General features: G+C 42.1%; 1 protein-coding gene across 2 annotated transcripts in view; it reads right to left on the bottom strand.

Moving 5' to 3' along the window:
* Window positions 1-22: 22 nt before the first annotated feature.
* The window catches only part of hnf1a (HNF1 homeobox a), a 26249-nt gene continuing 2068 nt past the window's right edge, over window positions 23-24203 (bottom strand). Inside the window, exons 2-10 of one of the 2 annotated variants that reach the window (XM_061985871.2) lie at window positions 18006-18205; window positions 17736-17916; window positions 10007-10209; window positions 7611-7753; window positions 7390-7531; window positions 7151-7324; window positions 6968-7077; window positions 6805-6889; window positions 23-455 (exon numbers count right to left, since the gene is read on the bottom strand). In XM_061985871.2, coding sequence (XP_061841855.2) covers window positions 325-455; window positions 6805-6889; window positions 6968-7077; window positions 7151-7324; window positions 7390-7531; window positions 7611-7753; window positions 10007-10209; window positions 17736-17916; window positions 18006-18205 — 1369 coding nt within the window. In that variant the 3' untranslated portion in view covers window positions 23-324. The remainder of the gene's footprint in view (window positions 456-6804; window positions 6890-6967; window positions 7078-7150; window positions 7325-7389; window positions 7532-7610; window positions 7754-10006; window positions 10210-17735; window positions 17917-18005; window positions 18206-24203) is intronic. The other variant, XM_061985872.2, reaches the window with a different exon arrangement.

The following is a 24203-nucleotide window of genomic DNA, read 5'->3' as shown; positions in this document are numbered from 1 at the left end:
CATCAACAGTAAAAAAAAAAAAGTCATTACAAGCCCTTTAATACTATTTTGTATACATTTCACAAAAACAATGTTAGAAATAGCTCATGTTGAGTTTACAAGTTCTAAGTGAAAATACAATTTGCCAAGGTTACAAAAAAGTATTTAAATATGTTCTGATGTAATTTCTTTCATTCATTTTCTGTTTGTATAAAAAAAACAAATAATTTCCAACGGTGATCCTTGTTCATGTTATTCACTTATAAACCTTTTATCTTCTTGTGGCCTCATCAGAACTGGCTGCAGTTAAGTCAGAGGCCACCAAAAAGGGTCGCTGGAGCTCGCCTACTGTGCAGTGGAGACCATTTGTGTAGGAATGTAGGAGCTAATGTCTGCTGGTGAAGGCGACAAGAGGTGCGACTGGTGGCTCTCTGTTTGGGAGGCAGGATACAGCTCTGGGCTCTGGCTGGATGCTGCTGAGAAGCAAAGACATGTATGGTTTTCTTTTTCAGAACTACTGTATTCTACATTGAACATAGTCCTAATTTATTTCAGACATCCATCCATCCATCCATCCATCTTCTTCCGCTTATCCGAGGTCGGGTCGCGGGGGCAGCAGCCTAAGCAGGGAAGCCCAGACTTCCCTCTCCCCAGCCACTTCGTCCAGCTCCTCCCGGGGGATCCCGAGGCGTTCCCAGGCCAGCCGGGAGACATAGTCTTCCCAACGTGTCCTGGGTCTTCCTCGTGGCCTCCTACCGGTCGGACATGCCCTAAACACCTCCTTAGGGAGGCGCTCGGGTGGCATCCTGACCAGATGCCCAAACCACCTCATCTGGCTCCTCTCGATGTGGAGGAGCAGCGGCTTTACTTTGAGCTCCCCCCGGATGGCAGAGCTTCTCACCCTATCTCTAAGGGAGAGCCCCGCCACCCGGCGGAGGAAACTCATTTCGGCCGCTTGTACCTGTGATCTTGTCCTTTCGGTCATAACCCAAAGCTCATGACCATAGGTGAGGATGGGAACGTAGATCGACCGGTAAATTGAGAGCTTTGCCTTCCGGCTCAGCTCCTTCTTCACCACAACGGATCGATACAGCGTCCGCATTACTGAAGACGCCGCACCGATCCGCCTGTCGATCTCACGATCCACTCTTCCCTCACTCGTGAACAAGACTCCGAGGTACTTGAACTCCTTCACTTGGGGCAAGATCTCCTCCCCAACCCGGAGATGGCACTCCACCCTTTTCCGGGCGAGAACCATGGACTCGGACTTGGAGGTGCTGATTCTCATCCCAGTCGCTTCACACTCGGCTGCGAACCGATCCAGTGAGAGCTGAAGATCCTGGCCAGATGAAGCCATCAGGACCAAATCATCTGCAAAAAGCAGAGACCTAATCCTGCAGCCACCAAACCGGATCCCCTCAACGCCTTGACTGCGCCTAGAAATTCTGTCCATAAAAGTTATGAACAGAATGGGTGACAAAGGGCAGCCTTGGCGGAGTCCAACCCTCACCGGAAACGTGTCCGACTTACTGCCGGCAATGCGAACCAAGCTCTGACACTGATCATACAGGGAGCGGACCGCCACAATCAGACAGTCCGAAACCCCATACTCTCTGAGCACTCCCCACAGGACTTCCCAAGGGACACGGTCGAATGCCTTCTCCAAGTCCACAAAGCACATGTAGACTGGTTGGGCAAACTCCCATGCACCCTCAAGGACCCTGCCGAGAGTATAGAGCTGGTCCACAGTTCCACGACCAGGACGAAAACCACACTGTTCCTCCTGAATCCGAGGTTCGACTATCCGGCGTAGCCTCCTCTCCAGTACACCTGAATAGACCTTACCGGGAAGGCTGAGGAGTGTGATCCCACGATAGTTAGAACACACCCTCCGGTTCCCCTTTTTAAAGAGAGGAACCACCACCCCGGTCTGCCAATCCAGAGGTACTGCCCCCGATGTCCACGCGATGCTGCAGAGTCTTGTCAACCAAGACAGCCCTACAGCATCCAGAGCCTTAAGGAACTCCGGGCGGATCTCATCCACCCCCGGGGCCTTGCCACCGAGGAGCTTTTTAACTACCTCAGCAACCTCAGCCCCAGAAATAGGAGAGCCCACCACAGATTCCCCAGGCACTGCTTCCTCATAGGAAGACGTGTTGGTGGGATTGAGGAGGTCTTCGAAGTATTCCCTCCACCGATCCACAACTTCCGCAGTCGAGGTTAGCAGAACACCATCCACACCATACACGGTGTTGGTAGTGCACTGCTTCCCCTTCCTGAGGCGGTGGATGGTGGTCCAGAATCGCTTCGAAGCCGTCCGGAAGTCGTTTTCCATGGCTTCCCCGAACTCCTCCCATGTCCGAGTTTTTGCCTCCGCGACCGCTGAAGCCGCACACCGCTTGGCCTGTCGGTACCTGTCCGCTGCCTCAGGAGTCCCATGAGCCAAAAGAACCCGATAGGACTCCTTCTTCAGCTTGACAGCATCCCTCACCGCCGGTGTCCACCAACGGGTTCTAGGATTACCGCCACGACAGGCACCAACTACCTTGCGGCCACAGCTCCAATCAGCCGCCTCGACAATAGAGGTGCGGAACATTTAATAATTTATTTCAGACATGTTAAAAACAAAAGAAAATACATTTTAATTGGAAAATAGCAATACTGCATACCTGCCAACTACTCCGGTTTTCCCGTAATTAGTACGGTTTTCATCAACCTATTCCGGGTTACGGTTGCAGTGATAAAAAATACGGTTTTTCATTAATTAAATTTTATTTTATTTTTTTAAGTTTTATTCACAGAATCGCGTAACAACAATGTCAATCGACACTGCTTCCCGTAACTTCCTATTGAGCCATTCCCGAATGCCATGCGCGAGGCTATTTATAGCACCGCTGCCAAGCACGAGGCCATTGTTGCCAAACGAGCGAACGATCATGGAATCAGCCGGAGAAAAATCGCAAACGAGTCTTAAACCGAAAAGAAAACTGCAGTCATTCCGTGAAGAATATTCAAAAGCCTATCCAGGAATAATTATCCGTTCCAAAAAGGGTGAAAACTACGCAAATTGCACCTTGTGCAGACAAGATTTTTCGATCGGACACGGAGGAATTAGCGATGTAAAAGACCACGTTGGGACAAAAAAACACAAGTCTAATGCCGTTGCTAGCGATACAAGTGGAAAACTTTCAACGTTTTTCGTCGCCCAAACAGATTCTTTGGATGTGATAAATGCCGAAGTTTTATTTACGGAGGCAATAATTGAGCAAACAAAAAGGTAATGACACCAATGTTATCTATTGGAATTGTTTAGTACTGTTATACTGTTAAAAGTGTTTATACTATTTATGCTTTCAAGTCCAAGTTGAAGAAATCTTGTTAAATGTTGACAGCATAACTACCAAAATACAGAAGTATGTCCTTAATATTTTTGCAGTGCTATTTCTGTTGAAAAGTTCAAATGATTACATTAGAGATGTGATGTGCCACTTTTCAAGTGTCTGATGGCTTCAATTAATTTTCATTAATTTTTCATAATTTGAATTCTTTTGAAAGGCTTACAAAAAAACTACATTTGAATTGTAATTCCATGCTATTGACAGGACTATTAATTTTAATGAAGTTAGCTTACCATGTTTACAGTATGATAATTGTGATAGAAATGTGAATTTTAGGCACAGAATATTTTTTACAATTGAACAAGGCAGTAGATTATACAAGCTTGGACAGAAAGTTAATAATGACACCAATTTTTCTTTTAATGGAATTGTTTAGTACTGTTTTACCATTTGTTTACTGTAAAAAGTGTTTATACTGTTTATACTTTCAATTAACAAATTGAAGTCTTGTGAAAGGTTGACAGGATAACTGGCATTAACTGTCAAAATAATTACAAACTATTGAAGTTAGCTTACAGAATAAACATGTCAATCAACCCATATGATTTTTGCTGTAATATTTTTGTTTTGAAAAGTCACTGTGACTGATAGAAAAGTGATGGTTTTAGCAACATTTTAACCTGTCTGAATGGTAATAATCATTTTGCGTTGGGGGGCGAAGGAACCCCCCACCAGGACTTTGTCCTGGACCTACCGGGGCCTGCGGCCCTTGGACCCTGGCTACTAGGTTTTTCTGATTTCAAAAGTTGGCAGGTATGATACTGTACAGTAAGTGTTGTGCGTATAGTCCATATTTTGAGATCTAATTTAGCTCTTAAAACTATAAGCCATTTCCCTCTCAGTGAATAACTCCAGGCAGTGAATTGTTTTTTGGTTTGAATGCAATGTGTGCTGTTTGTAGTTCCACAAAATCATTTAAAATTGTATTAGTTTTAAATGTAAAAAGCAATTATTTGTGTTATCTCTTTATCCTGCTTGAGCCTATCCCTGCTACACTTGAGTGGAAGGCAGAGTACACCCTGGAAAAGTCGCCACTTTATCGCAAGGCCAACATGGATAGACCGTAGTGATGGGTTGATGAGGCGTCATGAAGTGTTTTGACACATTGCAAAACTGTATTGATACTGTGTCGATACTGTGTCACTAAATACTGACATCTGCTGGACATTAAAAATCCCTACAGGCAACCTATGGACCGACTCAACTGACACTGATTTGATGCCCTAGTACAGGGGTCACCAACCTTTTTGGAACCAAAAACTACTTCTTGGGTACTGATTAATGCGAAGGGCTACCAGTTTGATACACACTTAAATAAATAAATATATTGTCATTTGTAAGTTACACGTAAGTGTGATTTAAACAAGAATAGCTAAATAAATACATTTATGTATATAAAAAAATGGGTATTTCTGTCTGTCATTCCGTCGTACATTTTTTTTTCCTTTTACGGAAGGTTTTTTGTAGAGAATAAATGATGAAAAAAACACTTAAGTGAACGGTTTAAAAGAGGAGAAAACACGAAAAAAATTAAAATAAAATTTTGAAACATAGTTTATCTTCAATTTCGACTCTTTAAAATTCAAAATTCAACCGACAAAAAGAAGAGAAAAACTAGCTAATTTGAATCTTTTTGAAAAAATTTAAAAAAGAATTTATGGAACATCATTAGTAATTTTTCCTGATTAAGATACATTTTAGAATTTTGATGACATGTTTTAAATTGGTTAAAATCCAATCTGCACTTTGTTAGAATATTTAACAAATTGGACCAAGCTATATTTCTAGCAAAGACAAATCAGTATTTCTTCTAGTTTTTTCCAGAACAAAATTTTTAAAAGAAATTCAAAATACTTTGAAATAAGATTTAAATTTGATTCTACAGATTTTCTAGATTTGCCAGAATAATTGTTTTGAATTTTAATCATAGTAAGTTTGAAGAAATAGTTCACAAATATTCTTCGTCGAAAAACCAGAAGCTAAAATATTTATTATTCTTTACAATAATAATAAAACATTTTTTTTACTTGAACATTGATTTAAATTGTCAGGAAAGAAGAGGAAGAAATTTAAAAGGTAAAAAGGTATATTTGTTTAAAAATCCTAAAATCATTTTTAAGGTTGTATTTTTTCTCTAAAATTGTATTTCTAAAAATAATAAGAAGCAAAGTAAAAAATAAATGAATTTATTTCAACAAGTGAAGACCCATCCATCCATCCATTTTCTACCGCTTATTCCAAGTGAAGACCAAGTCTTTAAAATATTTTCTTGGATTTTCAAATTCTATTTGAGTTTTGTCTCTTTTAGAATTAAAAATGTCGAGCAAAGCGAGACCAGCTTGCTAGTAAATAAATACAATTTAAAAAATAGAGGCAGCTCACTGGTAAGTGCTGCTCTTTGAGCTATTTTTAGAACAGGCCAGCGGGCGACTGATCTGGTCCTTACGGGCTACCTGGTGACCGCGGGCACCGCGTTGGTGACCCCTGCCCTAGTATATACAATAATATAAACCAAGTCATTGTATTTCATTTAGGATTATTTCATATCTTCATTTAAATAAAAATATATTTTTATCTTTTTTAGATACAGTCAATAAATAATGTGAACATGTATCGTAACATGGAAATCTAAGAGAACGTGTTGTGGATGATTGTGGATTGGGAATTGTTTTAATTTAATTTTTTTACACATTTTTATAAAAAAATAAAAATAAAGTTTTTCCGACGTATTACATTTTAGACGATTTCTCTTAGTTATTATTTCTCCGGCTGTAGAAAAGAGCCGCTCACAGGGCACAGAGGAGGCGTCAGTGCGACACAGTTGGCGTATCGGTCACGTGACCAAAACAGCTCATGATCGGTCACGTGACTTTCTAAAAGCGGTACGCGCACCGACACAGGGTTTCGCTCTATGAGCTCGACGCATGCGCCGATGCATCGGTGTTGCCGGACCCATCACTAATAGACAGTACACCCTGATTTTCTAAAATGTATTTAGTTTTTCATTTCTTTCCCCAAGCTGTGTTTATTTTCTCTCTAAAAAAATACAAATTTAAGCTCTTAAAGTTCAAAGATTACCTAGCAAACATAAACTAGTCTTTTGACACCCGCCAAGGGTTAGGGCCTCCTTGCTTGTCAAAAAAAGAAAAGATTGGTTGCGATAAATTATTTGTCGTCTTGTTTATCCATTTCCAACGCATTGCTGGAGCCTATCCCAGCTAAGTTGTGGCGAAAGGTGGACTACACCACTCACAGGTGATCTGCTATGTGAACAACTACAACACTCAGGGCTCAGTTGTTTTTGTATTGCATTTAACTGTCTTCAGGTTGTAACCACTCACATGTTCAGGATGTGAAGCTTCGTCTCGTAGCCTAGTACGAGCGGAAGAGTCACTTTTTGAAGCAATCAGACCAATAAGCTGCCTACCTGGTACAGGTGTTTGGGGCTGCAGGTGCAAAGAATTGTCCTGCAATGAAGGGTCTGTCTGTTCCTCAGGATCTGTTGATAGAATCTGGAAAAAAAGCTATTTGAGAAATTCCTGCACAATAGGATCCTTCTCTGTCATGATTTAGTTTTTTGAGACCCTCACCTGTCTGATGGATGTGAGGCTGGTCAATGTCCCCAGGCTGTCCGTAATGACCATGGCCTGAGACAGCAGACTGGATGAAGGGTACTGAAGCGAATCCATCTTGTTATACACTAAGGAAGAGCCGGCACATGGAAGTTTCAGTCTCCACAAAACTTAGAACGGTGCTTGATGCTGCGCTCTTACTGTGACTTGGTAGCAAATAAGAACCGGCACCCATGTGACTCTGGAGCTGCTGAGGCATCAGCTGCTGGCCAGGGGCATGGAGCTGCTGTTGGAAGGAGATTGGCTGCAGAGTGGTGAACCCACCTCCCATGTTGTTGATGACTGGTACGGTTTGAGGTTGTGCTGAGGCCAGACCTGGTAATCCAACATGGTGTTATTCGTAGCACCTTGCTCCAGTTTGACAGTCATGTTGAGATTACCAATGAGAAGGGAGGATTCTCCTAAGCTCATGACGCTGGGCAAGGAGGCCATGATGAGGCCTTGCGATGATGCAGGGGAGGAGGACATATTGTGCAGTGAGGTCAGAGTGCTTACAGGGGGCAGTGGTCCTCCACTAGATACCTAAACCCAGATGACAACTTGGTCATGATGGCACCCGATTTGCAGCTGGTTTGAGTTTGAAGTAACATTATGCCCTTACCAGTTTGGGTTGGTGGCTCTCAAGGAGTGTGTGGCTAGGCTCCAGTTGGACAGGACTCACTCCAAGGCGGCCAACACTTTCACCTCCAGTACCTCTGACTGAATTCAAGGTGTCACATGGGATTTGATGGCTGTATTTGACACCTGGGGAATAGCAGAAGTTGACACAGAGAGAACTGTGCTGTAGTTGACCAAAGCCACTAAAGATACAATTAGTTTTGTCTACGGATGTTCTCCTTCATCCAGGTCATTGTATTCTCAGGACATTCAATTGGACTGTTTGGTTTGTCTTAAAAGACATTTCTCTGACTAGATCTGACCAATCTATGAGCATGGATTGATGAAGCCTACGTTGCTGAGAGGCAAAACATCTTCGAAGACAAACCAAACAGTCCGTTTGAGATCGAATAAATTCCTGAGAAAACAATTACCGTATTTTCCGCACCATAAGCCGCCCCGTGTTATAAGCCGCGCCTTCAATGAACGGCATATTTCAAAACTTTGTCCACCTATAAGCCGCCCCGTGTTATAAGCCGCATCTAACTGCGCTACAGGGAATGTCAAAAAAACAGTCAGATAGGTCAGTTAAACTTTAATAATATATTAAAAACCAGCCTTCTAACAACTCTGTTCACTCCCAAAATGTACGGTAATGTGCAAATGTGCAATCACAAACATAGTACAATTCAAAATAGTGCAGAGCAATAGCAATAACTTAATGTTGCTCGAACGTTAATGTCACAACACACAAAATAAACATAACACTCACTTTCTGAAGTTATTCTTCATTCATAAATCCCTCAAATTCTTCTCCTACGGTGTCCGAATTAAAAAGTTGGGCGAATACGGGATCCAAAATGGCCGGCTCCGTCTCGTCGAAGTCATCAGAGTCAGTGTCGCTGTTGTTTTTCCAGCAGTTCCGTGAATCCTGCCTTCCGGAAAGCTCGGACCACAGTTGAGACCGAAATATCCGCCCAGGCATTTACGATCCACTGGCAGATGTTGGCGTATGTCGTCCGGCGCTGTCTCCCTGTCTTAGTGAAGGTGTGTTCGCCTTCGGTCATCCATTGTTCCCACGCCGTTCGCAGTCATGCTTTAAATGCCTTGTTGACACCAATATCGAGCGGTTGGAGTTCTTTGGTTAATCCACCCGGAATGACGGCGAGTGTTGTATTTGTGTGCTTCACTTGTTTTTTGACACCATCTGTGATGTGGGCGCGCATGGAGTCGTATATCAACATGGACGGAGCTGCGTGAAAAAAGCCACCCGGCCTCTTCGCGTAAACTTCCCTTAACCACTCGCTCATCTTTTCTTCATCCATCCATCCCTTCGAGTTAGCTTTTATGATGACGCCGGCTGGAAAGTTCTCTTTTGGCAAGGTCTTCCTTTTGAATATCACCATGGGTGGAAGTTTCTGGCCATTAGCACGGCAAGCTAGAACCACAGTGTGTCGCTTAGTGGGAGCCATTTTGTGGTCTTTACAGATGTAAACACACAAAGGAAATGAAACGTAATACCCGCGCGCTTCTTCTTCTATGGGGGCGGGTGCTTACCTTGGCGGTTGCTTACCGTAGAAGAAGAAGCACTTCCTCTTCTACGGGGAAAAAAGATGGCGGCTGTTTACCGTAGTTGCGAGACCTAAACTTTATGAAAATGAATCTTAATATTAATCCATATATAAAGCGCACCGGGTTATAAGCCGCACTGTCAGCTTTTGAGTAAATTTGTGGTTTTTAGGTGCGGCTAATAGTGCGGAAAATACGGTACTTTTGTTACTGTTTTTTTAACCCTTCTTTTAACCCTTCATTGTGGACTTTTTGTCCTTTGAGGTACATATAGGCTCTAGTTTTGGCTGTAACTTCGGCTATATCTTAACTTTCATATATCAACAATACACTGGGGGATCTTTTTAGCCCAATAGTTTAGCTAAAGGACCAAAAAGTCCTTGGGGAGTTGAGTGTACAAATATATTTTGGTTATAGATTTTTTTGTACTTTTTTGCACTAATGTCTTAATCCACAACTCTTTGCCCATTTGATCCAATTATGCGATTATTATGTCTGTGTTTTTATTTTTGAAAGATTTGCATAACATGAGTTATGATCCATACAGTAAATGTTAAAGCACTGAGGCCTAAATATACATAATTAATGCTGATGCATTGCTATATTATTTGTAAGGCCAGATTCCAAACTTTATAACAGAGTAGATGCATGAGGACAAATAGTCCCCCTTGACTACCAATATAAATTCAATGTTTTAACTGTATAGTCATTACACAATATAATCATGCATTTTCCAAACGTTCTAAGGACTTTTTCATCCTTTAGCTACTTTGTGTCTATTAAATTTAGCAGTCCCCAGAGAGTTGAAGGTAAAACTTTTAAAATGATTACTGAGCTCTGGACTTGAAGGAAGGTTGGGGTTGGACGAAGAAACAGGTTGGCCGGTGTAAGGCGTGTCAAGAGCCAGCTTATGCCGGAAGGCTTCCTCTTTTCGGCGGTTGGCAAACCAGTTGTAGACCCTAACTTCAGTGACCAGGTTGGAGCCCAGGCCTGCAAGCTGGGAGGGGGACACCCCCCTCTGCAGACACTCTGCCCTGGGAAAAGAAGAAGCACGGTGATTGTCTTTTTAGTCTAGCAACGGGGGAAATGTTTGGTCTTGGAAAGAGCCCCGTAGTTTGTGACTGTCTAGGAGGCCATGAATAAGTACAGACTGAGTCCTGGTTGGTATTTCACCGGCCTCTTGTGTGTAATTCCCCCCGGTAAACTAACCATGAACACAGTTAATTGTAGAGCTCAGGGAAGTTATCGATCATCCATGAGTGAGATCGACCGATATTGATACCAACTGTAAATGTTTCACTTTACTTCTGGTGAGTGCTATTCTCTTCAACTGTATATATATATATATGTTCAACCTAATCCTCCAGCAGCGATGCTACTTTTTGTTATCTTAGAGGAGCGGCATAAATAGTTTCAGCCAAAGGGGATCAGCATTTGTGATCGGCATTAATCAGCAATGGCAATCTCATACTTTTTCACCAAAATTGGCTGATACTGATCGGTTGCCAATCCATGGACACATACCTGGTAGATATGTGACGTTTGCAAAACGAGTCAAGTCGTTTGAACAACTCTTTTACGAAATCCCTGAGAGCCATTTCGCAGTTTCAAGCTGTTTTTTTGCGAGCCATTTCGTATACAAATTTCCCAGGCATGTGCATGTCACGAGTCAAAGGAATCATTTTGACTTCATTCATTCACTTTTCTGGTTACAGTTGTCCCTGGCCACACCACGCTTGCTAGTTTTGTACTGTAAAATATATACAGGTAAAAGCCAGTAAATTAGAATATTTTGAAAAACTTGATTTATTTCAGTAATTGCATTCAAAAGGTGTAACTTGTACATTATATTTATTCATTGCACACAGACTGATGCATTCAAATGTTTATTTCATTTAATTTTGATGATTTGAAGTGGCAACAAATGAAAATCCAAAATTCCGTGTGTCACAAAATTAGAATATTACTTAAGGCTAATACAAAAAAGGGATTTTTAGAAATGTTGGCCAACTGAAAAGTATGAAAATGAAAAATATGAGCATGTACAATACTCAATACTTGGTTGGAGCTCCTTTTGCCTCAATTACTGCGTTAATGCGGCGTGGCATGGAGTCGATGAGTTTCTGGCACTGCTCAGGTGTTATGAGAGCCCAGGTTGCTCTGATAGTGGCCTTCAACTCTTCTGCGTTTTTGGGTCTGGCATTCTGCATCTTCCTTTTCACATTACCCCACAGATTTTCTATGGGGCTAAGGTCAGGGGAGTTGGCGGGCCAATTTAGAACAGAAATACCATGGTCCGTAAACCAGGCACGGGTAGATTTTGCGCTGTGTGCAGGCGCCAAGTCCTGTTGGAACTTGAAATCTCCATCTCCATAGAGCAGGTCAGCAGCAGGAAGCATGAAGTGCTCTAAAACTTTCTGGTAGACGGCTGCGTTGACCCTGGATCTCAGGAAACAGAGTGGACCGACACCAGCAGATGACATGGCACCCCAAACCATCACCCAACCATGCAAATTTTGCATTTCCTTTGGAAATCGAGGTCCCAGAGTCTGGAGGAAGACAGGAGAGGCACAGGATCCACGTTGCCTGAAGTCTAGTGTGAAGTTTCCACCATCAGTGATGGTTTGGGGTGCCATGTCATCTGCTGGTGTCGGTCCACTCTGTTTCCTGAGATCCAGGGTCAACGCAGCCGTCTACCAGCAAGTTTTAGAGCACTTCATGCTTCCTGCTGCTGACCTGCTCTATGGAGATGGAGATTTCAAGTTCCAACAGGACTTGGCGCCTGCACACAGCGCAAAATCTACCCGTGCCTGGTTTACGGACCATGGTATTTCTGTTCTAAATTGGCCCGCCAACTCCCCTGACCTTAGCCCCATAGAAAATCTGTGGGGTATTGTGAAAAGGAAGATGCAGAATGCCAGACCCAAAAACGCAGAAGAGTTGAAGGCCACTATCAGAGCAACCTGGGCTCTCATAACACCTGAGCAGTGCCAGAAACTCATCGACTCCATGCCACGCCGCATTAACGCAGTAATTGAGGCAAAAGGAGCTCCAACCAAGTATTGAGTATTGTACATGCTCATATTTTTCATTTTCATACTTTTCAGTTGGCCAACATTTCTAAAAATCCCTTTTTTGTATTAGCCTTAAGTAATATTCTAATTTTGTGACACACGGAATTTTGGATTTTCATTTGTTGCCACTTCAAATCATCAAAATTAAATGAAATAAACATTTGAATGCATCAGTCTGTGTGCAATGAATAAATATAATGTACAAGTTACACCTTTTGAATGCAATTACTGAAATAAATCAAGTTTTTCAAAATATTCTAATTTACTGGCTTTTACCTGTGTGTGTATATATATATATTTTTTACAACATAGGGAACATATTGGTAAACTATATAGATTTAAATTATTCTAATCCAAATCTTATTTTATAACTGCTGCCAGTGATTTTTTTCCTACAAATGTAACAAGGGGACAGTCTTTTGAACAGCTCTTTGAAAGGAACTGTTCGTCAAGATCTGGCTCCCTTCTAAGAGCCATGAATCCCATGTCCAGTACATTACAATAAACAAACATACCCAGCAGAAAATAGTGTAATTCTGCACGGAAAGATTAATTTGCCTCTAAAATTAAAAACAGATTATACATGTATAAACTGTGTAGTTTTGCGACTAGAGACTTTTTGGTTTAGAAGAAGGTAGAGCAAAATGGCTTTTACTTTTAAAATGGCCCTGCTCTAAAACCTTGAGCATTTTGTAGCTAAAATTATTACTCACAGTGTCAGACACACTGGAACCAAAATATTGGTTATTATTATTATTATTAGGGACGTGAAGATTAACTGTTTTTCCTCATACCGTAGACATGAGATTCCAAATGCGTCGGTGGAGCAGCTTTGAAGCGCTGTGATTTAAGGAGAAAATACTAGATCAGATCTTGTATTGATTAAATTCAATGTTGATATTTTAACAGGAAATATAACAGATTGTGTAGTTTCCTTGTAGTCAATCTGGCAGGAATTGTGGGTCGGCCAGTAAACATAACAACAACAACAAGGCAATTATTGCTGAGCCGATACACATTCACCTTCACTCTTTTGGTTTTTGGGGCATCTTGATAAAACTAACGCTGTTTGCAAAATGTGCCACGACGCTGGCAAATACACTGTCAAATTTGCTTCTGAGTTGGTTATGTCATGTCTGTGTAATCATGTTTTGTTTTAAGTCATGTTTTGTTTAGTTATAGGACTCTTTAGTTTCTGTCTTTTCACTCCCTTGTCTTGTTTCCATGATTACCCCATTAGTTTCGCCTGTTCCACATTTGGACTCATTGTGCACTCTTGTTTGTCACCATAGCAACCATTAGTTTTCACCTGTCACGTCACGCACCTGTTTCACGTTTTGAGTCACGCACCTGCTTTCACTAATCATGTCCATAGTATTTAAGTTCATTCATTTTCTGTTGTTCGTCCTGACGACCTCAACACATTTATGCTCTGTTCATGCCTGATACTTCTTTCCATGTCAATTCCTCAAGCAACTATTTTTGTCCAAGCCAAGTAAGTTTTTGTTCCATATTTATAGTCTTTTTGGTTTCATAGTTTGTTCTCTGCCATTGTGCGTGTTTTTTGTTTGTACTTTTTTGCTATAGTCTTTTGGTTTCATAGTTTATTCTCCGCCACTGTGCGCACTTTCATTTATTCCTTTTTTTTTTATAATAATAAATCATGTACCTTCATTCCCGTCTCGCACGAGCCAACTTTCCGTTGCATCCTGGAAAAGCAAACTCCCAAGATCAAGTCATGACAGGTTAAAGTTTGCACTAGATTAAAAATCATGCCTCATACTTGTATAGCACAAGGTTTTGGCCGTACACCAGGAAGTTGGTAAAGTCTGAAATTCAAATGGACCTGAAGACATTCCGAGGAAAACGCGACAATATGCTAGTTAGCTCCCACCCTTTTTTTGTGAGGATTATGATTAATTCGTCATCTAAACAAGGAACACAAGTCTTGTGCTGAAAGATAAAAACATCCCACTGAGTGCAGACATTGTACGGTAAGTGATTGTTTTGTTATGTTTGGAGTTTGTATTTCTTGTTAAGCACTTAGCAATACCATACCTGCCAACTACTCCGGTTTTCCCGTAATTAGTACGGTTTTCATCAACCTATTCCGGGTTACGGTTGCAGTGATAAAAAATACGGTTTTTCATTAATTAAAAAAAAAGTTTTATTCACGAAATTGCGTAACAACAATGACAATCGACACTGCTTCCCGTAACTTCCTATCGAGCCATTCCCGAATGCCATGCGCGAGGCTATTTATAGCACCGCTGCCAAGCACGAGGCTCCAGTTGCCATTGTTTCCAAACGAGCGAACGATCATGGAATCAGCCGGAGAAAAATCGCATACGAGTCTTAAACCGAAAAGAAAACTGCAGTCATTCCGTGAAGAATATTCAAAAGCCTATCCGGGAATAATTATCCGTTCCAAAAAGGGTGAAAACTACGCGAATTGCACCTTGTGCAGACAAGATTTTTCGATCGGACACGGAGGAATTAGCGATGTAAAAGACCACGTTGGGACAAAAAAACACAAGTCTAATGCCGTTGCTAGCGATACAAGTGGAAAACTTTCAACGTTTTTCGTCGCCCAAACAGATTCTTTGGATGTGATAAATGCCGAAGTTTTATTTACGGAGGCAATAATTGAGCATGGACTTCCAATCGCACTGGCATGATCACATCAATCTGATAGAATACATTTGGATTTTAGCCACAAAAAGGTAATGACACCAATGTTATCTATTGGAATTGTTTAGTACTGTTATACTGTTAAAAGTGTTTATACTATTTATGCTTTCAAGTCCAAGTTGAAGAAATCTTGTTAAATGTTGACAGCATAACTACCAAAATACAGAAGTATGTCCTTAATATTTTTGCAGTGCTATTTCTGTTGAAAAGTTCAAATGATTACATTAGAGATGTGATGTGCCACTTTTCAAGTGTCTGATGGCTTAAATTAATTTTCATTAATTTTTCATATTTTGAATTCTTTTGAAAGGCTTACAAAAAAACTACATTTGAATTGTAATTCCATGCTATTGACAGGACTATTAATTTTAATGAAGTTAGCTTACCATGTTTACAGTATGATAATTGTGATAGAAATGTGAATTTTAGGCAAAGAATATTTTTTACAATTGAACAAGGCAGTAGATTATACAAGCTTGGACAGAAAGTTAATAATGACACCAATTTTTCTTTTAATGGAATTGTTTAGTACTGTTTTACCATTTGTTTACTGTAAAAAGTGTTTATACTGTTTATACTTTCAATTAACAAATTGAAGTCTTGTGAAAGGTTGACAGGATAACTGGCATTAACTGTCAAAATAATTTCAAACTATTGAAGTTAGCTTACAGAATAAACATGTCAATCAACCCATATGATTTTTGCTGTAATATTTTTGTTTTGAAAAGTCACTGTGACTGATAGAAAAGTGATGGTTTTAGCAACATTTTAACCTGTCTGAATGCAATCAATCATTTTGCGTCGGGGGGGCGAAGCCTGAACCCCCCACCAGGACTTTGTCCTGGACCTACCGGGGCCTGCAACCCCTGGACCCTGGCTACTAGGTTTTTCTGATTTCAAAAGTTGGCAGGTATGCAATACTGTTACATGATGCTGAGTGTTTCACTAGGGCTTATCACCCAGTTTACAAAACATGTGACTCATCTTCTGTATACTTAGGCTCAAAAAGATAAGATTCTGGATCATCATTTGTCCCAAAGTAGTCGTCGTTGGCTCGCTGAAAAGTCTACCATGATTAGTGGTAGTTGTTGTTTAAGGAAATAGCAAATGTGAAGTTCTCTGTGAAATTAATGCGCCATCATAATGCTTAAAGTACAATTCTCCATTAAAATGTAAGGTTGTTCTTTTTACAGATGAATAAACGATACTACTTTTATTTTTACACTCAAATTCTGGCACTGAGCTGCAGGTTTTTACTGACTTCTTTTTTTACCGTGCACAACTGACACGAGACAGGATTAATTTGATTTTTTAAATTCGAAATACTTCTGAATTAAAGACACGAAAGAAATCTGAGGTTGTTTGTTTTGAAGACTTTCTAATGTATTCATTTGCATGATCACAAAGGTAACATGGACTTTTTGTCATTTATAGGCAGAGGTGGGTAGTAACGCGCTACATTTACTCCGTTACATCTACTTGAGTAACTTTTGGGATAAATTGTACTTCTAAGAGTAGTTTTAATGCAACATACTTTTACTTTTACTTGAGTATATTTATAGAGAAGAAACGCTACTTTTATCTACATTCAGCTCGCTACTCGCTACTAATTTTTATCGATCTGTTAATGCACGCTTTGTTTGTTTTGGTCTGTCAGACAGACCTTCATAGTGCCTGCGTTTCAACAAATACAGTCACTGGTGACGTTCACTCCGTTCCACCAATCAGATGCAGTCACTGGTGACGTTGGACCAATCAAACAGAGCCAGGCGGTCACATGACCTGACTTAAACAAGTGTGAAAAACTTATTGGGGTGTTACCATTTAGTGGTCAATTGTACGGAATATGTACTGTACTGTGCAATCTACTAATAAAAGTTTCAATCAATCAATCAAAAGTGTGAAGGAAAAAAGACCCTTTTTTTATTTCAACCGTACATCCCGTCAAAAGCCTAAAGACTGACTGCACAGTTCCTGTCTTCACAATAAAAGTGCCGCTCCATCGCGCCTGCGCTTTCAAAACAAGAGTCTCCGAAAGCCAGCGCAAACAAGCTAGCAAGCTACGGAGTTTGCCGCAAATGTATTTCTTGTAAAGTGTATAAAAACGAATATGGAAGCTGGACAAATAAGATGCCAAAAACCAACCACTTTCATGTGGTATTAGACAGAAAGGAAGACTTTTTTTTCTCTTCCATTCGAAAACGTGGACGTTATCATCACTACTGTCTGATTACAATCAATGCAAGTCATCAGAATCAGGTAATACACCAACTTATATTCTAGTCTTCATGAAAGAAAGGAATCTATATGTGTTAAACATGCATGTATATTCATTAAAACACCTTTAACATGTAAACAAAAACGGCAAAATAAATAAATATAAATTATATACTGTATATATGTGTGTATATATATATATGATATGTGTGTGTATGTTACTCATCAGTTACTCAGTACTTGAGTAGTTTTTTCACAACATACTTTTTACTTTTACTCAAGTAAATATTTGGGTGACTACTCCTTACTTTTACTTGAGTAATAAATCTCTAAAGTAACAGTACTCTTACTTGAGTACAATTTCTGGCTACTCTACCCACCTCTGTTTATAGGTACAGTAATTATTGTGAATGTACTGGAAATGTAATTCGGGTTTATGTGACCCCAGAACCAACATTTGATTATTGGCTTGTTCTAGTGTACCCGATGAAGCATCCACGCTTGCGAGTACAATCCGATCTGAATTGCTTCATGTGATGTTGAATGTGATAAATGTTGTTGTACTCTGCATGTCATACCTGTTACACTCCTCCACCAAGCCTTCCCTCTCCTCCTTGCTGGGGTTTTTCTGTCGTTCGTATGCATGGAAAAGGATCTGCAGGGATGCTGGTCCCCATTTGAACCTGTTCCTCCGACCCTTCCTGGTGTCTTCGCCAGGCTCCTCCACGGACATGAAGCCATGTTTGGCATTGGTGAACTCTAGCAGGTAAAGGTAAGATCCTCTTATACTTCCACTCTTACGCAACACGCAAGCTTTTTGAAAGCGCTCATTGCGGCTCTGTACTCACGTTGGCTGATTTCACACTGCTTCTTGACATACCAACTGTACAGTGCGGCTCTCTTCTGGTTCTTCATCGGCGTGCCTTTGTTGAGATGCTGGGAGAGGTGCGACTGGTTCAGTCCTGTAGACTCTACCACTTCTCTCTGAGGCAGATTGTGCTGCTGCATGTAGCTTTTCACCATTTTTGCAACATGCCAGGGGTCCTCTCTATTTAATGCAGATACATAAAAAAAATGCACAGTCATCTTTGCATGTACAGTCATCGTTGAATGTGCTGGCATCCCTATGCCGATTAAGGAAAAACCCACAATCCATCCATCCATCCATCCATCTTCTTCCGCTTATCCGAGGTCGGGTCGCGGGGGCAGCAGCCTAAGCAGGGAAGCCCAGACTTCCCTCTCCCCAGCCACTTCGTCCAGCTCTTCCTGTGGGACCCCGAGGCGTTCCCAGGCCAGCCGGGAGACATAGTCTTCCCAACGTGTCCTGGGTCTTCCCCGCGGCCTCCTACCGGTCGGACGTGCCCTAAACACCTCCCTAGGGAGGCGTTCGGGTGGCATCCTGACCAGATGCCCGAACCACCTCATCTGGCTCCTCTCCATGTGGAGGAGCAGCGGCTTTACTTTGAGCTCCCCCCGGATGGCAGAGCTTCTCACCCTATCTCTAAGGGAGAGCCCCGCCACCCGGCGGAGGAAACTCATTTCAGCCGCTTGTACCCGTGATCTTGTCCTTTCGGTCATAACCCAAAGCTCATGACCATAGGTGAGGATGGGAACGTAGATCGACCGGTAAATTGAGAGCTTTGCCTTCCGGCTCAGCTCCTTCTTCACCACAACGGATCGATACAGCGTCCGCATTACTGAAGACGCCGCACCGATCCGCCTGTCGATCTCACGATCCACTCTTCCCTCACTCGTGAACAAGACTCCGAGGTACTTGAACTCCTCCACTTGGGGCAAGATCTCCTCCCCAACCCGGAGATGGCACTCCACCCTTTTCCGGGCGAGAACCATGGACTCGGACTTGGAGGTGCTGATTCTCATCCCAGTCGCTTCACACTCGGCTGCGAACCGATCCAGTGAGAGCTGAAGATCCTGGCCAGATGAAGCCATCAGGACCACATCATCTGCAAAAAGCAGAGACCTAATCCCGCAGCCACCAAACCAGATCCCCTCAACGCCTTGACTGCGCCTAGAAATTCTGTCTATAAAAGTTATGAACAGAATGGGTGACAAAGGGCAGCCTTGGCGGAGTCCAACCCTCACTGGAAACGTGTCCGACTTACTGCCGGTAATGCGGACCAAGCTCTGGCACTGAGCATACAGGGAGCGGACTGCCACAATCAGACAGTCCGATACCCCATACTCTCCGAGCACTCCCCACAGGACTTCTTGAGGGACACGGTCGAATGCCTTCTCCAAGTCCACAAAACACATGTAGACTGGTTGGGCAAACTCCCATGCACCCTCAAGGACCCTGCCGAGAGTATAGAGCTGGTCCACAGTTCCACGACCAGGACGAAAACCACACTGTTCCTCCTGAATCCGAGGTTCGACTATCCGGCGTAGCCTCCTCTCCAGTACACCTGAATAGACCTTACCTTAATGACAATTTGACAAAAGTGAAAATTGATTAAAAAAATTTACCAAAAATGAATGCCTGGAAATCAGACTTTGCTTTGGAATTTTGGTTCAACAAAACTTAAATAAAAATAAAAAAATAAACCAAAAGATTTGCCCCCGAACCTAATATTTAAACTCAAGCACTTGCTATAACTGCACCTGTCAGCGTAGTCATTTGGCCCACCACCCAAGAGCAAACTGCTCCAGAATGCATGTTTCATCTCTTTCCACAGATGTTCATTGATTTAAAACAAGGGTCATTAATGGCCACTTCAAAATAGTCACATTGAGGGCCGGCCCCTGGCACGAACACTATGCAGTTGTTGGGGGCCACATGATTATGGCGATGATCACTTTAGTAACTGATCATCAACTTGGTCGTCGTGCACTGCTGGTGTGTGCTTGTTCTACTCTGACTGAATTGCTTGGTGGATACAATTACACTTTGTCACTGATAAACTTTCATTCAGAAGTGTTGGTTTGAAAAGTTTGCTCCAGCTGCCTGATCCATTCAAAAGCCCTTAGAGATAATTGCTCATTTAACATCCCTTCAGACGCAGTCATCGTGACAGATTTTATGTTTCTAAAACGATCGTACTATCCATCCATCCATCCATCCATCTTCTTCCGCTTATCCGAGGTCGGGTCGCGGGGGCAGCAGCCTAAGCAGGGAAGCCCAGACTTCCCTCTCCCGAGCCACTACGTCCAGCTCTTCCTTTGGGACCCCGAGGCGTTCCCAGGCCAGCCGGGAGACATAGTCTTCCCAACGTGTCCTGGGTCTTCCCCGCGGCCTCCTACCGGTCGGACGTGCCCTAAACACCTCCCTAGGGAGGCGCTCGGGTGGCATCCTGACCAGATGCCCGAACCACCTCATCTGGCTCCTCTCCATGTGGAGGAGCAGCGGCTTTACTTTGAGCTCCCCCCGAATGACAGAGCTTCTCACCCTATCTCTAAGGGAGAGCCCCGCCACCCGGCGGAGGAAACTCATTTCGGCCGCTTGTACCCGTGATCTTGTCCTTTCGGTCATAACCCAAAGCTCATGACCATAGGTGAGGATGGGAACGTAGATCGACCGGTAAATCGAGAGCTTTGCCTTCCGGCTCAGCTCCTTCTTCACCACAACGGATCGATACAGCGTCCGCATTACTGAAGACGCCGCACCGATCCGCCTGTCGATCTCACGATCCACTCTTCCCTCACTCGTGAACAAGACTCTGAGGTACTTGAACTCCTCCACTTGGGGCAAGATCTCCTCCCCAACCCGGAGATGGCACTCCACCCTTTTCCGGGCGAGAACCATGGACTCGGACTTGGAGGTGCTGATTCTCATCCCAGTCGCTTCACACTCGGCTGCGAACCGATCCAGCGAGAGCTGAAGATCCTGGCCAGATGAAGCCATCAGGACCACATCATCTGCAAAAAGCAGAGACCTAATCCTGCAGCCGATCGTACTATCCAAGTTTATATTGTAGCCAAACCTTTTCCCAAAAGTCATATCTAAATCAGGGGCCTTCAACATTTTCTAGTTCAAGGACCCCCAAACTTACTGTAGATGTGGTGTATAAAATGTTTTAAACTGGTCCTAAAGGTAGCTTGTTATTGTCTAATACTAACATATTCAATTAATACACAGGTTTATTTTTTCTGGTTATTTTAAATATGCAATATTAATTTGTTTTCATTATTATATTTTTAATATTATTATGTATATATTTAAAGACATTTAAGTTTGTGGAAAAATGATATAGCAAAACACTTCTAACCAACCAAAAATGTCACAACCCCCCTGCAGGACCTTCAAGGACCTCCTATAGGTCACAAAACCCTTTGGTAAAGATCGCTGGTCGAAATAAATTGATTTGTTTACATTTTTTAGTTAATGGTAAAGCGGCATAACCGTTTTGAATTTTGAATTGGCCTCACTGTGGTTGGCGATATCAAACATGTTTCTTTTCCTGTTGGACCTATCAACCTATTATTTTATTTATTTATTTAACTGCAGTTACTGACAGTGGTTTTCTGAAGTGTTCCTGAGCCCATGTGGTGATATCCTTTACACACCGATGTTGCTTTTTCATGCAGTACCGCCTGGGGGATCGAAGGTCACAGGCTTTGCTGCTTACGTGCAGTGATTTCTCCAGATTCTCTGAACCTTTTGATGATATTACGGAGCGTAGATGGTGAAATCCCTAAATTCCTTGCAATAGCTGGTTGAGAAATGTTGTTCTTAAACAATTTTCTCAGGCGTTTGTTGACAAAGTGGTGACCCTCGCCCCGTCCTTGTTTGTGAATGACTGAGCATTTCATGGAATCTACTTTTATACCCAATCATGGCACCCACCTGTTCCCAATTAGCCTGTTCACCTGTGGGATGTTCCAAATAAGTCTTTGATGAGCATTCCTCAACTTTCTCACTCTTTTTTTGCCACTTGTGCCAGCTTTTTTTGAAACATGTTGCAGGCATCAAATTCCAAATGAGCTCATATTTGCAAAAGATAACAGTTTTCCAGTATCTTGTCTTTGCAGTCTATTCAATTGAATATACAGGTAAAAGCCAGTAAATTAGAATATTTTGAAAAACTTGATTTATTTCAGTAATTGCATTCAAAAGGTGTAACTTGTACATTATATTTATTCATTGCACACAGACTGATGCATTCAAATGTTTATTTCATTTAATTTTGATGATTTGAAGTGGCAACAAATGAAAATCCAAAATTCCGTGTGTCACAAAATTAGAATATTACTTAAGGCTAATACAAAAAAGGGATTTTTAGAAATGTTGGCCAACTGAAAAATATGAAAATGAAAAATATGAGCATGTACAATACTCAATACTTGGTTGGAGCTCCTTTTGCCTCAATTACTGCGTTAATGCGGCGTGGCATGGAGTCGATGAGTTTCTGGCACTGCTCAGGTGTTATGAGAGCCCAGGTTGCTCTGATAGTGGCCTTCAACTCTTCTGCGTTTTTGGGTCTGGCATTCTGCATCTTCCTTTTCACAATACCCCACAGATTTTCTATGGGGCTAAGGTCAGGGGAGTTGGCAGGCCAATTTAGAACAGAAATACCATGGTCCGTAAACCAGGCACGGGTAGATTTTGCGCTGTGTGCAGGCGCCAAGTCCTGTTGGAACTTGAAATCTCCATCTCCATAGAGCAGGTCAGCAGCAGGAAGCATGAAGTGCTCTAAAACTTGCTGGTAGACGGCTGCGTTGACCCTGGATCTCAGGAAACAGAGTGGACCGACACCAGCAGATGACATGGCACCCCAAACCATCACCCAACCATGCAAATTTTGCATTTCCTTTGGAAATCGAGGTCCCAGAGTCTGGAGGAAGACAGGAGAGGCACAGGATCCACGTTGCCTGAAGTCTAGTGTAAAGTTTCCACCATCAGTGATGGTTTGGGGTGCCATGTCATCTGCTGGTGTCGGTCCACTCTGTTTCCTGAGATCCAGGGTCAACGCAGCCGTCTACCAGCAAGTTTTAGAGCACTTCATGCTTCCTGCTGCTGACCTGCTCTATGGAGATGGAGATTTCAAGTTCCAACAGGACTTGGCGCCTGCACACAGCGCAAAATCTACCCGTGCATGGTTTACGGACCATGGTATTTCTGTTCTAAATTGGCCCGCCAACTCCCCTGACCTTAGCCCCATAGAAAATCTGTGGGGTATTGTGAAAAGGAAGATGCAGAATGCCAGACCCAAAAACGCAGAAGAGTTGAAGGCCACTATCAGAGCAACCTGGGCTCTCATAACACCTGAGCAGTGCCAGAAACTCATGGACTCCATGCCACGCCGCATTAACGCAGTAATTGAGGCAAAAGGAGCTCCAACCAAGTATTGAGTATTGTACATGCTCATATTTTTCATTTTCATACTTTTCAGTTGGCCAACATTTCTAAAAATCCCTTTTTTGTATTAGCCTTAAGTAATATTCTAATTTTGTGACACACGGAATTTTGGATTTTCATTTGTTGCCACTTCAAATCATCAAAATTAAATGAAATAAACATTTGAATGCATCAGTCTGTGTGCAATGAATAAATATAATGTACAAGTTACACCTTTTGAATGCAATTACTGAAATAAATCAAGTTTTTCAAAATATTCTAATTTACTGGCTTTTACCTGTAAGTTGAAAAGGATTTGTTGTATTCTCTTTTTATTTACCATTTACACAACGTGACCACTTCACTGGTTCTGGGTTCTGTGTTAGCTGCCTCTCGTCATCGGCATGATATCTGAAGTTAAAGACCAAATGGGTTAAAAATCTCAACAGATGCCAGACGTTTGGAGAGGATTATTGACACAGCGAGATAAGAGACAGCACAAAGGTGCAAAGTCCGGTGTCGATAGAACATTCATAACATTTGTAGAAAAACTTTAGTTTCTGACTGCGATATGTGAAAAACCAGACATTCTTAATTTCAGAAATCAAACATATGTTTTGTAGATCAATCCTGTGCATTTTTCGTTTTCAATTATTAGGAGAAAAATACGGTATTTCAAATTGTTTAAAAGGATTGTGGAGATATCTCACTCAGGGCCGGCCCGTGGCATAGACCGTATAGGCAAATGCTAAGG

The sequence above is a fragment of the Nerophis lumbriciformis genome, linkage group LG12 (assembly GCF_033978685.3).
Source record: "Nerophis lumbriciformis linkage group LG12, RoL_Nlum_v2.1, whole genome shotgun sequence".
NCBI lineage: Eukaryota > Metazoa > Chordata > Actinopteri > Syngnathiformes > Syngnathidae > Nerophis > Nerophis lumbriciformis.
The sequence above is the reverse complement of the archived record's forward strand: the minus strand, read 5'-3'. Positions and strand labels throughout refer to the sequence as shown.